This window comes from Bubalus kerabau, chromosome 5 (assembly GCF_029407905.1).
Source record: "Bubalus kerabau isolate K-KA32 ecotype Philippines breed swamp buffalo chromosome 5, PCC_UOA_SB_1v2, whole genome shotgun sequence".
Classification (NCBI taxonomy): Eukaryota; Metazoa; Chordata; class Mammalia; order Artiodactyla; family Bovidae; genus Bubalus; species Bubalus kerabau.
Window position 1 is genome coordinate 127671388 of NC_073628.1, and position 14740 is coordinate 127686127.

A 14740-nucleotide genomic window follows, 5' to 3' on the forward strand; every position below is an offset into this window, starting at 1 on the left:
CCAAAGGAGCATGAATCAACAGAAGTGCAAATGAGCTGATACTATTTTTGTGGTCAACTGAGGACGCTGCCAAAACTGCTGTCTGACTGCAACCCGGGGACGTGAAGAGGAACGGGTGGCCCCACCACTGATATTCCCTTCTCAACATTTTTAAATAAGCACAAGTGATATTTGTAAAAAGAAAAAAAAAGTTTAATTTTATTTATTATGGTAAATAAACTATTTTATAATGATCATACATGATTGCTTTTGCCTTTCCTTGTATAAACTTCCAGGCACTGAATTAGGTGTTCAGACCTAAGATAAAAGAACTAGGTGGTACTTTCATAGACCTTTTCAAAAGCCTTGGGACCTCTAATTTGGACAGCACCTAGGACTGTGGTTTTTTGAGAATTTTATAGAGACACCAAGATTGTGTGAGTTCTGCACAGTGAGGGAATGGCTGTGAAGGTGCTTTGCCATATGATCTTGAAATAGAGCTATCAATGCCATGAGACACACAGAGATGCCTTCCAAACCTGGCATCGCTGGGCAGTTGTGGTACAACACATTGATTGAACACAGAGCTGAAGCTGACCTCCCACCTAGAGCTGAACACTTTAATCCTGAACAGTTTGGACTGCAATCTGTATGTTCATGCTTTGCTGCCTTTTAAAACATACTGTCGAAAAATCGAGTCTTTCTGGAAAAAGTGCCAACAACGTGAGTTCTGACCTGTGCTTTATTCACCGATGGTCTCAGAAGCGATGGAGGTAGAGAGCTGCCTGCCCCTACGGTAGTGCTGTACTCCAGCACCGATGCAGCTCTGCTGTGGTTTTAACAGATATCGCCTCCTGCTCACAGCACAATCCTCCACAACACTGCCAACAGGAGCCCATGTTTCACACCAATGGATCGCACTTCACAAATGGCGCTTTTCTATTGATAGACGGTAGAACTTACCTCAGGGATGAAGAATTTGTGATCCACAAGCCACATTCAGGCCTCTGCTTCATTTCATTGGGCTGCAGTATAAATCTAGTATTTTTAGTGACTTTCTCTACACCTCTCCCCCCCCTTTTTTTTTAATACTGCAGGAAAGCATAATAAAACTAAGGGTGATGGCTTTTTTAAAGTTCCAAATGACTGATGCTCATTTCAAAAGTTTCACCTAATAAAGCACTAACTATTGTTTTTCACCACTGAGGTGCTCTAGAGAGTACATCTTTCTCTGTAAATATGGTTTTTATAATTAGTCACAAAGACTAAGTAACACAGAGCCAAGTAATAGATGTTAGACATTTTGGATGCCAAATGGGTTTCAATGATTAAAAAAAAAAAAAAAAAAGGATTTTGCTGGCTTGTTCCAAAAATATAACAATTTCAATGAAGAAAGGCTTCAGAGAGGCATCTCAACACGCACTGAGAAAGGCCAGCAGCATTGAGATAATCTGGCTTCTCAGTAGTTGGCCCTTCTGTATGGATATGTTCTGGGACATTTGCTAGAAAAGAAATTCATTGTATTAATTTCTTATACTCCTTAGTCAATCATTAGTTTAAATAAAGAAGCAATGAGTAGGCTCTTTCTCTAAGGGGAAACTCCCACTAAATTACCATTCTCCCAATATATAGATTATACCATATTATATATGATTGATTTATTTTCTAAGTCTACAGTCTTTACTATTAAGAACAAAGGGTTTCTGCTGTCACTTTTCAAATAAATTAATCTGAGGAAACAAATACTTTTCCGTCTTCTTGCACAGTCCCAGGAATTAGTCAAGATGACCAACATTTGGCTGTCCTTCCGATGTGTTCCTTGCCTCCTTGGAAATCATCATGGCAATCATGCCTGGAGCGAGTCAGAGGATCCTGGGGCTAGAAGTGACCTTGGGAGCTGTCCCTGTCCTGTGCTGGAAGTTGCCCAGGGCTGATAAGTATGGAAAGTGACACCTCAGATGTTCTTCAGCTGGGACTGCTCTGTCTGCTCAGACACCTCAGGAGTCCTTCATTTAAAGCAGCTCTAAGAATTTGAGTTCATATGCATGGAAACAGACATTATCATTTTTATATTACAGTGGGAGAAAAGCAAGAGGTTAAGGTTAAGATAACAGTGGTCCTGGATGGTTATTCACATATTGGTTAATTAGGCCTCAAATACATAGCTAAACACAATAATCATGTACTCATTCCTGAGAACCACTCAATCATACAATAGCTTAAAAGAAATTCAGGATTATTACTTTCAAATATATTCACTTATTCTTCCAGTATAGTTTAATGAGTAAATAAGCCTATTTGTTTTTATAAAAATGGCATCTCCAAAGAGTTGAAAATATTTTGCATTACTTATAGGAACTTCCCTATAGCTCAAATGGTAAAGAGTCTGCCTGCAAAGCAGGATACCCGGGTTTGATCCCTGGGTCAGGAAGATGCCCTGGAGAAGAGAATGGCTCTCCACTCTAGTATTCTTACCTGGAGAATCCCATGAACAGAGGAGCCTGGTGGGCTACAGTTTGTGGGGTGACAAAAAATTGGACACAACTGAGCGACTAAACACATATATAAATATATACTATTTATATATTTATATACACACATATATTAGGCGTGTGTGCACATGCTCAGTTGTGTCTGACTCTTTGCAACCCCAGGCAATGTAGCCCGCCAGGCTCCTCTGTCCATGGGATTCTCCAGGCAAGAACACTGGAGTGGGTTGCCATGCCCTCCTCCAGAGGACTTTCCCGACCCAGGGGTTGAACACACGTCTCTTAGCATCTCCTGCACTGGCAGAAGGATCCTTTACCACTTCACCACCTGGGAACCCCATACATCAGACATTTCCCTGCAATTATCTTCACACGATTTTGTTCCTCTATAAACTTCAGCTAAAAGCCCTCTGGCTGATTACAAATCTTGAATTAGTGTTAAGAGTCCCTGAAGTTTTACTGTATTCATCTGACTGCTCACCCTTCCTCAACCTCATCTCCTGAAAACTTCCAAGCACAAGGACTTGCCAGCCTGTGTCTCCTCCTCTTCTATCAGGCCAGCTGCCAAGGCTGCTGTTGCCCTGGTCTGCCTGCCCCCCTCCAGCCTCTGTCCTTTGCTGCAGGTAACACGGAGTGTGCCTACCCTCTGCCACCCACAGCTGGTTCCCTCCCCACTCGCCTCCAAGCAGAGTGGCTGCGAAGAAAGTACGCCAGCAAAATGACGGGTCCTGCACTCCGGGAGTTTAAATCTCATTGAGCTAATAACCGCAGCCAGGACACAAGGGTAATACCAAATGACTAACGGGAGACGGTGGGGACAGACCAGGTCCGTACTCAATGACAATTAATTCATGTGCTTGAGATGTTGTTCTGTTCTCCCATAATTGGGTACACTATGGATTCAAATTTTAAAGCTGCTTCACTTACCCTCTACCCCCTCAGAAAAGGAAAAAGCAAAGCCAAATGGAAGTATTCTGAATTATCTACCACTTGAGGCCATTAGTGGCCTGTTAGCATCCTTCCAGAAGAGTGAATAATTCAGAATTAAGTAAGCGTGTTTCAACTTTAAACATTTTCTTCAAAAAATATTCAAGACAATTTTACAAAAACATGAAGTGTCTGTATGGAAGAAAGGGCTCCATTTTATTGGAAACAAACAGCATCAACCTCTGAGGGTAAAACACCGAGTGTGAACCACTCAGGGGGAGAGGGCTGCTGGGACTTGCATGGAGAGAGGAGAGACCACAGGAAGTCCTCTTTACCCTCTTTGACTTGCCCCATAGCACCTGTCTGTCATACACTACTCCCTGTTTGTTTTCTTTTTTTTTTTTTTAATTATACTTCTTTACTAGGAAATAATTAACTGTCAGGTAGAGGAACTCCTATGTTTATACTTCCTGCAAATCTAGGGAACAAGCAACCAAACGGTGATCACCCTGATGAATGATGAACTCAAGTAGCAACCCTCCTTAGGTACTGACATCTATATTCGATCTCCTTGGACCCAGTAGTCGGCAACACAGCTGCGGCTTTGTCACGCCCCTGCCGAGGAGCTAAATGTGATGCGACTCTCAGTGCTGGCTCTACAGACTGCACTGCAGGAAGCAGGGAAGGGGCCACTTAAATGCCACTGGCCCAACATGTTTCAGAAACACTGCCCAGTGGAAGACAGGCCTATCACTAATCAGAATTTATATGCCTCAATCAAGAAACGTCTATTGCATTTAATTCTTGGTAAAGGAGAAAGAACGTGGGGTCTGGACCACAACATCACCGTCTACAGCTAGGCAAGACGTTTTACTGCTTGGGGTCCAGCTTACTCTATAGGCAAAGGAGGAGGCTGGGAAGAGGATCTCTAAGTTCCCAAAGTTACGAGAGCTCAAGTTTCCAGTCCTGGAGTGAGGTAACTTCAACAAAAGATGAGCAGGTCCCCTGGAGGTTACCTTGAGGTTCGAGGTGAGGGTGGAGCACCATGTGCCCTGGAGACCAGTGACAAGGGCGGACCTGGGCCCGGCGCCGTCAGTTACCAGAGTAAGTGTGGGCCCAGGCAATGCCCACATGGGAGTAGCAGTACAGGAATCCCAGGACAGACAGGGTCACACACGGCCAGCCTGCAGGAGGGCGACAGACACGGAAGAGCGGTTAGACAAGCCTGGGGTAGGACTGGTGCAAAACGTCCCATTAGAGAAGGCAGCCTAAGAAACAGCATGGGCCTCAGTTTAGGCATTAAGACACACGTCTCCTAGATCACCTCATGGTGTTCAAACTGGAACAAGAGCAAGTAGACCCCTACATGCCCACTGGGATCATCATAAAATGAGGGGAGCCCTATCATACACACAAACTATGTTTAGAAACAGGACAAGCTTTTGAAGAATACATATTTAGAAGACTAAAGCATTTAATAACCAAAAAAGATGAAAAGTCCACGAGACCCATAGTAAATCGCAAAATATACGTTGACCGTTGAATTGCACACCATCCACAAGCACACAGAAGCCCAGGACAACCAGGTACTTTTTTCAGCCTCAAGATGGACCCATCCTGCTTGAAGGCCCTCAGACCTGTCACCGCCGTGGCTCAGACCCACATGTCAGGGGACCTGTTACATCTGGTTCTCAGTAACCTCAGGGAGCAGGAAGAGGTGGGGGGGGGTGGGGCTTCAGGTACAGAAGGCAGACCCAGACTTCAGCTGTGTGTAGGGAGAGGCATCAGCTGGTGTTTGGTAAACACAGGAGCCAGAGACTGGCTGCGGAGGCGGGAGAACAAAGCAGTTTCACTTACACAAAGCTAGGGTGTGGCAACTGATGCACAGCTGTGCTTGGCCCTATGGCTGTCAGGGGACATCCACATGGAAGCTTCTGCCCAGCACACACAAGTGTAGGGAGCCCTAACTAGAGGTGAGTTCAGTCTGGACCACCGCTGGGCCCTGGAAATCCCCCCTCATGTCACTGCGTGCCAGGCAGAGAGGCAGCGAGATGGCCGCAGTCGCGACTCCGCTCGGAGACCCCAGCACCATCTCAGCTTCTCCATCCACACAACGGGAGGCCCAACATACAGGAAAGCATATGGAATCAAAGAAGATCACAGATTTGGTAGCGTTTTAAAACAGTGTTTCAGAAACACAAAGGATTTCCTGGGAACTCTCTTATGTCCACACAGCTCATTGGTCTTTTAATCACATGCGTGTGCCTACAGCCAGTCACCCCAGTGTGTGCCAGATGGCTGCCAAGAACCCATTCTCCTTTCCTGACCTCAGGAGTTAAGATCGGTGATGACAAGGCAAAGACAGATTCCACGAGTCACCCTTCCACCGCATTCAACCAACACTCAACGGGCCTCTGCTGTGGGCCTGGCCCTGTTCTAGACGTGAACGTCTTCCTCTGTGCTCACCTGAAGGAACAAGTTCTTCACCTGCAGCAGCTGCTAACCAAGCAGGTCTGGCCCAAGTGTAGGGGGCATGCTAAGGGCAGAGCCCCCCTTCATCAGAGCTCAGATAAGCACAGGATCATAAAACTGAAAAGAACCTGGGGTGGGCGGCCATTCTGGTGACACGCCAAGGGCTGCTATGCCGCACAGTCATCCGGACTTGTCAACCATGAATGGAAAATGTGGCATCAAAAAGGGCTCTGTCCCGCCAAGCGAACACTGACACCATCCCGCAGTCCTCTCGCCCCCTCGCCTTTCCCCAGTAAGTAGTCTTCTTCCATGTTGTCCCTTCTTACCAGCTTTCCAATCCTGTGTGTCCGGAAAACTCCCTTATCCCCACATCCTCAAACACATGCACGCACACACACACACTCACTCTCTCTCTCTCCATTAAGACGACTGGTGGGCTGTACCGCACTGCTCGAAGGAAAAGATCCTACACTAAGGCCCCCTGCACACACTGTACATTCAGAGCTGGGCCCCCAGAATCGATGTGTGCAGCTGCCTGGTAGGCTTTTGTCACCTGGACTTATCGACAAGGGAACAGTGAGTCAGCACTGAAGATCTTACGAACAGGATGTCAGATGATGGTTGCAAAAGATTGGGGGATAGTGAACAGGCCAGATTATTTAACAGTTACAGCTACATGCATACAAGTAGGATGTATATATAGCACAACAGATTCAACGAAGAGGACCAAGGCAGGGGTGTAACAGAAGGAGTTAACAGGATGTGGGCGGCTGTATCCTGATATTGCTCACAGGATACTGGCAGGTTGCATAATAACTGCAGCTAATGAGGGACAGGTAGGACACAGAGGGGAATGGCTGTAGCTAATAGAAAGTGAGCCGTGCGATTTCACTTGAGGTTATTAAGGCTGAGCCATTCTCTGAGCAATTACATCAGTATGAAGGACTGGAAAGGCAGAGGCTTGGGATACTGAAGGAAAAGACCATTATCGTGCAGGGCTATGGGAAGTCAAAGGATATGTCTAATTGGTTTTCTGGAATGGAAAGGGATAATCAGAACAAGGTGCAGGTCTAAGGCAAAACTTTGTTTAAAAAGTAACATGGTAGAATGGTGCAGCCACTATGGAAAAAGACTATGGAGGTTCCCCCAAAAGTCAAGCGTAGAATTACCACACACATGCCCCAAAGAATTCAAGGCAAGAACCAGAAGAGAGATTCCTACACCCAAGTTCACAGCAGCACAAAGGTAGGAGCAACCCAGCGTCTACTGCGAGATGAATGGGTATACAAAATGCGGTCTATATCTATAGTGGAATATTTATCAGCTATAAAAAGGGAATTCTGACACCGGCTACGACATGGACGAACCTTGAAGACATGCTAAATGAAATAAGCCAGGCACAAAGGGACAAATACGGCAAGATTTCCACCTGTCTGAGGAACCTAGAGTAGTCAAATCGACAAAGACGAATAACACAGTGGTGGTTGCCAGGGGTTGAGAGCAGAGGGGAGTTAGTGTTAAATGGTTACAGAGTTTTAGTTTTGCGAGGGGAAAACTGTTCTGAATATGGATGGTGGCTGCATAACAATGTGGCTGTACCACTGAACTGTAGACTAAAAATTATTAAAATGGTAACTTTTATGTTATATATTATTTACCACAATAAAAAATGTATCCTGAGTGAAAGAAGACATCAACAAAATAGTACATGTGGTATTATTCTATTTGTGTGAAATGCAAACTGATTTATAGTAACAAAAAGCATGCCGGTGGTGGCCTGGGGCTGGAGCAGAGGGAGAATCAGACCACAAAGGGGCTCTAGGAATCTTTGGGGATAACAAAGATGTTGAGCATCTTGATTATGGGACTGCTTTTCAGTGTATATACAACTGGAAAATACATTAAATGGATATAGTTTATTGTGCATAAATTATTTCTCAATAAAGTTTTGCCATTCTAAAGGTGTTTTTGGAACATCAGCAAATCGCAGACTTGCAGTGCTATGCTGCAATCTCCTAGGCTATCTACGCCCAAGGTCCTGAAATTCAAATAGTAGGAAGATGCAGTTCATTTTTACACGATGCTAAGTCTTTAGTCCCTCACCACCCCCAGGAGCAGAAGAACTTGCCACATGTGGGACTGAACACCGGGCTGCCCTAATCGTTCTTTCTTCTACTGGACCCTCTGAGAAAGATGACCAGAGAAACTCTCTTATCCACACAGATTCATTCAGCTGCTGAATCAGCACAAAACCCTATCCCTATCCTGGGGAAGAAATCAATCCTTCCTACTGGGAGAGGAGTTAGCTGAGCTGCTGAATGAGCTATCACTTACCCCATCAAAGGCTCGCTCCGCTGTCAGGTCGGGCAACACTGCTGAGCCTGTGGCCGCCATCTTGCTCTAACGAGGTCTTTTCAAAGCCCACCCCACTGCTGACCATTTTTAGAAGAAAAAGGCTGGTGAGCAGAATATGAACAAACTGCAGTGACGCTTTCTTCTCATCCTTCCTTTCAGTCAACCAGAACCCTAGTCTCTGTCCACACGTGAGTAGTTGACAAAGAATATGCAATCTGCTATTCAGTTTACAAAGAATACACAAACTTGGTGAATTTGCACAACACTATGAGATAGAAATTACTCACCTATACTAATATTCTTGCTTGAAGCTCTGTTGCCTCAAAAGGGTCCAGAGACCACAACCCAAGCCCAGGTGGTCTGGTTGAATCCTGCTTGGAGAACAGTTTGAAGGACCTGAGTCTGTCCTTTAGCTTTACCTACAATTATCTATCATTTCAGTTCAGTTCAGTTCAGTCAGCCATGAAATTAAAAGACGCTTGCTCCTTGGAAGCAAAGCTATGACCAACCTAGACAGCGTATTAAAAAGCAGAGACATTACTCTGCCAACAAAGGTCTGTCTAGTCAAGGCTATGGTTTTGCCAGTAGTCATGTATGGATGTGAGAGTTGGACTATAAAGAAAGCTGAGTGCAGAAGAATTGATGCTTTTGAACTGTGGTGTTGGAGAAGACTCCTGAGAGTCCCTTGGACTACAAGGAGATCCAACCAGTCCATCCTAAAGGAAATCAGTCCTAAATATTCATTGGAAGGACTGATGTTGAAGCTGAAACTCCAATACTTTGGCCACCTGATGCAAAGAACTGACTCATTGGAAAAGACCCTGAGGCTGGGAAAGATTTAAGGCAGGAGGAGAAAGGGACGACAGAGGAAGAGATGGTTGGATGGCATTACTGATTCAATGGACGTGAGTTTGAGCACGCTCTGCGAGTTAGTGATGGACAGGGAGACCTGGCGTGCAGCAGTCCATGGGGTTGCAAAGAATCGGATCTGACTGAGTGACTGAACAGAACTAAACAGAGCTTCCTCCCTCCAACTACTCAGGCAAGTTCTCTAGCCAGAGGGTCTGACACCCTGCTGTCTGATGCCCCTCCTGCTCATCCAGTGCTCAGTCATTAGCTTGCTGGTTCTCCTGAGGGGTGAGGAACATCGTGACCCTCTCTGCTTGGCTCTTGGGTCCCTACAGCTGGACAGATAGCCTCTCACTTTCTGGCCCCATGAAGCAGCAATGTCATCCACTGACTCTCAGCCATTCTAAGACAGGGAAAAGACGAGTTTCCCATCTTGAGTGCCGTCATGCTACAAAGGAAGATGGCTCTCACCTCCCAGACAAGCTTGCCCTGGCCAGAGCCCAGAACACAAATGTGGTGGCCCCGATCAGCAAGGACCACCAACATATCCATCCGTATCCCTGGGATGCAGGTGCACATACAACATCCCACATCACCATCCTGGATGTGAGACTGAGGGTGTTCTGCCTCCACAGAGGGCCTTTGTGAGTGGGCAGGCTTGGAGGATACCCAACAGAGAAATGGAATGCAGAGGTGACTTTCAGAGATGCTGCAGAACAGTCACAGGATGTGGTGACTGATGGATTTTGAGGCCAAAGAATATATTCCCTCTCACTGACCCTGCCCACTGCCTCAGACAGCACCCTCGGGACTGACGCCAGTTGGTGTGTGTCACAGAGACTGTGTACCGTATGTTAACAGACAGAAGGGCTACTCCTAATAGTAAAAGCCATGGTCCCAGGGTCCCCTCAGGACCTGTTCTCTGCTATAACATTGAAAGGGGGAAAAGCTGGTTCTGTTGGGGACACCAGGAACTGCTCTAGCACTTGGTCACCATCTTTTTTTTTAATTGGAGGATAATTTCTTTGTAATGTTGTATTAGTTTCCACCGTACAACAATGTGAAATCAGCTGTAAGTATACATACATGCCCTGGCTCTTGAGCCTCCCTCCCACCTCTGCACCCCACCTCTCTGGGTCATCACAGAGTGCCAGGCTGAGCTCCCTGTCATAAAGCAGCTTCCCACTGGCTATCTGCTTTACACACGGTGGTGTGTGTATTTCAGTGCGACTCTCTCAGTTCATCCCGCCCTCTGCTTCCCTCACTGTGTCCACAAGTCTGTTTTTTACGTCTGTGTCTCTGTTTCTGCCCTGCAAACAGGTTCATCGGTACCATTTTCCTCGATTCCATATATATGTGTTAATAAACGATACTGGTTTTTCTCTGACTTACTTCGCTCTGTGTAACAGGCTCTAGGCTTGTCCACCTCAGTTCAACTGCCTCGAATTCGGTCACCATCTCTTTGAGCTGACTGGCTTGCACCTGTGCCTTTCCATCTAGTAGATACTGTGAACCCCAGCCCCACACCCTATGTGTTTATGTGTGTGTACACATGCATATATTGGTCTGCCTTGGTGCCATTTTCTACTCTGAGAACAGTGGAGGCTGAGTGCTTTTTTTCCCTTTGAGAACGAGCTCCTACATCAGACTGGTTCCCGGGGGCTGGCTCAGGATCTGAGAAACAGCAGGGCACTCTGCACCATGTACTGGCTTCAGCCACCGTCATTTCATTAATTATTCAGAAGGACTTTATGTGCTGTCTTCATTAAAACAGCCTGCTCCTGACAGCACTTGATGTTTAACAACACTCAGATCTGACGGGGGAGAAATAATAAGGGGCTTTGGTAGTTTTATTTCAGTAGCCCAGGCCTAGAGCGATTGTGGAGCAGTTCATCAAATGGTCCTGCACTTTCAGACCTTCCTTCACAGCTCAATTTAGAGCTTTCATCTGATAAACCTACAGGGCAGGAGCCTTTCCCTGTCCACGGGCTACCTTATTGAAAGATACCCAGCAGGACCACAGCTGCCCAGGCTTCCAGGCCGGTAAACTGCCAGGTCTGTTTTCAAACCTGTGGGAATATGGACAGGAGGTCTGAAGAACAGGCTCTTGCTACTCTAGGGCTAGAGGAACCATTTCTTACCTTCATGTAATTTACAAACCTGGGCCTCAAACCCAGCTTTTGAGGCCTCGGTATTTTTCCAAAAACAAAACAAAACAAAACACTCAACTGCTTATTTCACACCCTCTCATGAAAAAGAACTACATGGTTCTAATTTGTTCAAAACTGACATGTGAAATCCTAGAGCTGGTTCTCAAACAGTATTAGAATGCCCAGTCCCGTCCCCCAGAGGTTGTGATCCAGGACGCCTAGGTGGGCCTGAGATCTGCGTTTCTACCAGGATCCCTGGTGACGTGGACGCTGCTGGTCCAAGAGCCAGCCTCCGGGCCCCCTGTTCCGGGGGACTCTGCAGAGGACCCACCGGTGGTTCACACACCGAGCAAGGGGACAGACGAGCACTGAGCGTTGACGGGTCACCAGGGCCTTTGCGGAGGCATGCCACATCCTCACAACCACCCTCTCAAGGGGGTATTATCAGCCCCACTTCACGGAAAGGGAAACCAAGGCTCAGAGAGGCAGAGCAACCTTCTCAAGGTCTGAAAGCTAAGGGGTCACCAAGTTGCACTTGGAGCCCAGGGCTGTGTGGCTCTGGGTGTGCTCGGCCGCCTGCGCTCCGAAGCGGTGATGGGCCTCAGACCACGTGGAGGGGAGGCTCACACGGTGCCCCTCTTCTCTGCCTGGTGCCTTTAACTCTTCTGCCTCCAAATCTCATTTCATCCCCTCTACTCATGGCGCTAAGGAAACAGGAAGCAGGAAGCAGCAGGCTTGTATTTTCAAACATCATCGTCACTAAGCTGCGTGGTCACCCCCTCTCCCAGGGCTCCTCAGTTTCTCCATCTGTGTAATGGGGGGAACAAGCCTGGAGGAACATGTTTGCACGCCTTGTCATGGCAACTGTTAATTCAGACTGGGGCCACTGAGGCGCGTGCTCCCAGCGCCTGGATGGGCTTTTGTTAACATAGAGCCGCAGGTATTTGATCCTGGTCACGGGCTGAGCCTCCACAGGGCATCCAGCAGGGGGACAGGGAGGGAGGAAGGAAGGGGTGACTCTGACCACCCCCGGGGGCCTTCCTGCCATTCCGAGCAAGAGTCGTTTGCTGGGTGCGCTGTGTGCACACTTTAACTGGCATGGACAGCGGTCTTTAATAAATCACGCTGGTCACACTCAATGTCACATCCTGAAGAAGCCAACCTGCGCTGTTTTTCATCCTGCCCACCTCCCAGCCCCAGGCCCTGTGGGCGGGCACTTACTGAAGTGCTCACTGCCATAAAGCAGAATCATTTCATGTGAAATTGAGAAAGTGGGGAAAACAAACTGGAGCCGCTTCTTCTTATCCTGACCGTGCAGGTGGAAAGAGGTGCCAAGAAAACACACATTTTCTCTCTCCAGAACCAGATGGGTGGGGGCCGGCCTGCCAGAAGCCCATCCCTGCCGCCGCTGCCAGGATCTCCACTCCGGCCACCAGGGCCAGAGGCTGCCCGGTCGGACCGCACTCCCCAGCCACTTCTCTTCCTTAACATGTTCCTTTCCTATTTTTTGTTTTTAAACAGCCTATTTCAGGCTACTGTTTATCCTTGACTCACAACCATGCTATGTAACACAGTGGAGACAGTTCAGCAAATGAGCTCCTGAAAGCTGCCTCCCGAAAACAAAGGGATGGGGACAGTGCGCGGCAGGCTCCCTGCCACCTGGCCCGGAAAACCACTCACCCACGCGGGCAGTTTTTAAGATGGTTTGACAGTTTTTTCTTTTTTTGACCATGCTGCATTGGCATGTGGCATCTTAGTTCCGCAACCAGGGGCCAAACCTGTGCCCCCTACAGTGGAAGTGCAGAGTCTTAGCCATGGGACCGCCAGGTAAGCCCCCAGACCGACCCCCCCGCCCTCCGCCGCCCCAGGCATTTATGAAGCACTGACCGTATGTAAAGCATTTAGACAGGCAGCCTGGACATGCGTCACACTGAGCTTCATCTGAGGCCCATGACAATAGGCGCCCAGAGGTTAATAGCACGCTCAGGGCCCCCAACTCCCCACCTACCCTCGAGATTTGGCTCTGCGGCTCCGGCTCTGGGAAACGCAGAGGGCAGAGACAAGAGTCTCAACGCCTGGATCACCGGGACGATGGGCTGACGCCAGTAAGCTGACATGGTGCTAGGATGGAGGCGGCTGAGCTTAGAGGGTTTGCTTTGCCTTCTCATCCAAGTATGCACGCACGGGACAGTGGCAGTCTGGGGACCGTGGCACGGGGTGGCAGATGGCACTGTTTCTCTGGAATCACAGAGACCCTGGAGAAGAGAAGAGAAGTGCCTGCAAATATAGAACAGGCTAGCTTTGGAAGCAGGATAGGGGTGGGGGGTGAGCAGGGGAGGGCCACTCTACAGGCCGAGAAACTTGCCAGCAGCTGAAGCCCTTCATCCTGGGATGGGCTCAGGACCCTCTGCGCATCCCTGTCCCGGGAAGGCAGCAGAGGCAGGACAGCCGCGAGGAGATGCCTCTTCTGGACGGGAGGTGGCACAAGTCTGAGACCATGAACCGGCTCCTTTCCCCCCAGGCCCCTGGGATCAGGGCGCCCATGGTTAAACGGTCACTGAATAAACATATATGGGTGCCTGAGTCCTTCTGAGTACTCAGTCACAAGATTCTCAGATCCCTAATCAAAAATGACAGTTGTTGCAAAATCCCCAATCTAGAAACCCTAGGTATGCACATCTGGCCTCTATTTCCCCAGCTGTGGGCCATGCAGCCAATGGACAGAAGTGCCCACAGCTGAAGCATCATCGACACTTGTGTGTGTGCCCAGGAGAAGAGGCGCCTGGCAGGGACTGGCTGAGAACACCCAGACATTGGTCAGGAAGGCCACCCTGGTCATCCCGCTTCCTGTCACCACGAAAGGAACGTAGCGGGGGAGCTGGAAAGGGAGAGAAGACACGGGACCTACACCACACGCACCTCTGAAAGGGTGATGTCAGCACATCTCTCTGACATGTTCTTTTCCTAAAGCTGTTGCTAGGTAAACGACTCCAAATTACTTCGATTTCTCAGCAAAGAACACAATGATACAACCAAGCTCCCAGCAGAGACAGCAGCGTCTCTCCCGGAGCTCTCGGACGCCACCGCGGGTTAGACACGCCAGCCACCCCAGGGGAAGGGGAGGAACTGTTCCTGCCTGGCAGAGCGGGCTTTGTTCTCACCTCACTGCTCCCACTCACTGTGGGCTGTGCTCATCTCCATGCTGAGGGAGGGATCCGACTGAGCGCAGGAGGTGCTGTGGAGCCAAGAGCTTGTCTGCGCACCATCCTGAGTGGCTGCTGCTTCTCATCCCGGGGCCGTGCCTGCTCCCCATGCCCCTGCCTGGGGTGCTGTTGGTGGCCAGGATGCAGTTTCTCTCTATGGGTACTGAGCCCATGGGTCCGGTCTCATTGTGTGTGTGTGCTCAATTGTGTCCAACTCTTTGCAACCCTATAAACTATAGCCCACACCAGGCTCTCTGTCCATGGGACTTTCCATATAGGAATACTGGACTGGGTTGCCATTTCCTTCTCCAGGGGA

At 48.4% G+C, this 14740-nt stretch overlaps 1 protein-coding gene across 17 annotated transcripts in view; it reads right to left on the reverse strand.

Annotated features, from left to right (window-relative positions):
* Positions 1-1610: 1610 nt before the first annotated feature.
* Positions 1611-14740, reverse strand: part of HHAT (hedgehog acyltransferase) — a 354036-nt gene continuing 340906 nt past the window's right edge. For 10 of the 17 annotated variants that reach the window (XM_055583064.1, XM_055583066.1, XM_055583063.1 and 7 more), the window contains 2 exons: positions 13230-13476; positions 1611-4579 (listed from right to left, as the gene is read on the reverse strand). In XM_055583064.1, the coding sequence (XP_055439039.1) occupies positions 4488-4579; positions 13230-13476 (339 nt within the window). In that variant the 3' untranslated portion in view covers positions 1611-4487. Of the gene's footprint in view, positions 4580-13229; positions 13477-14740 lie in introns of those variants that run through there. The other 7 variants (XM_055583067.1, XM_055583078.1, XM_055583084.1 and 4 more) reach the window with 4 other exon arrangements.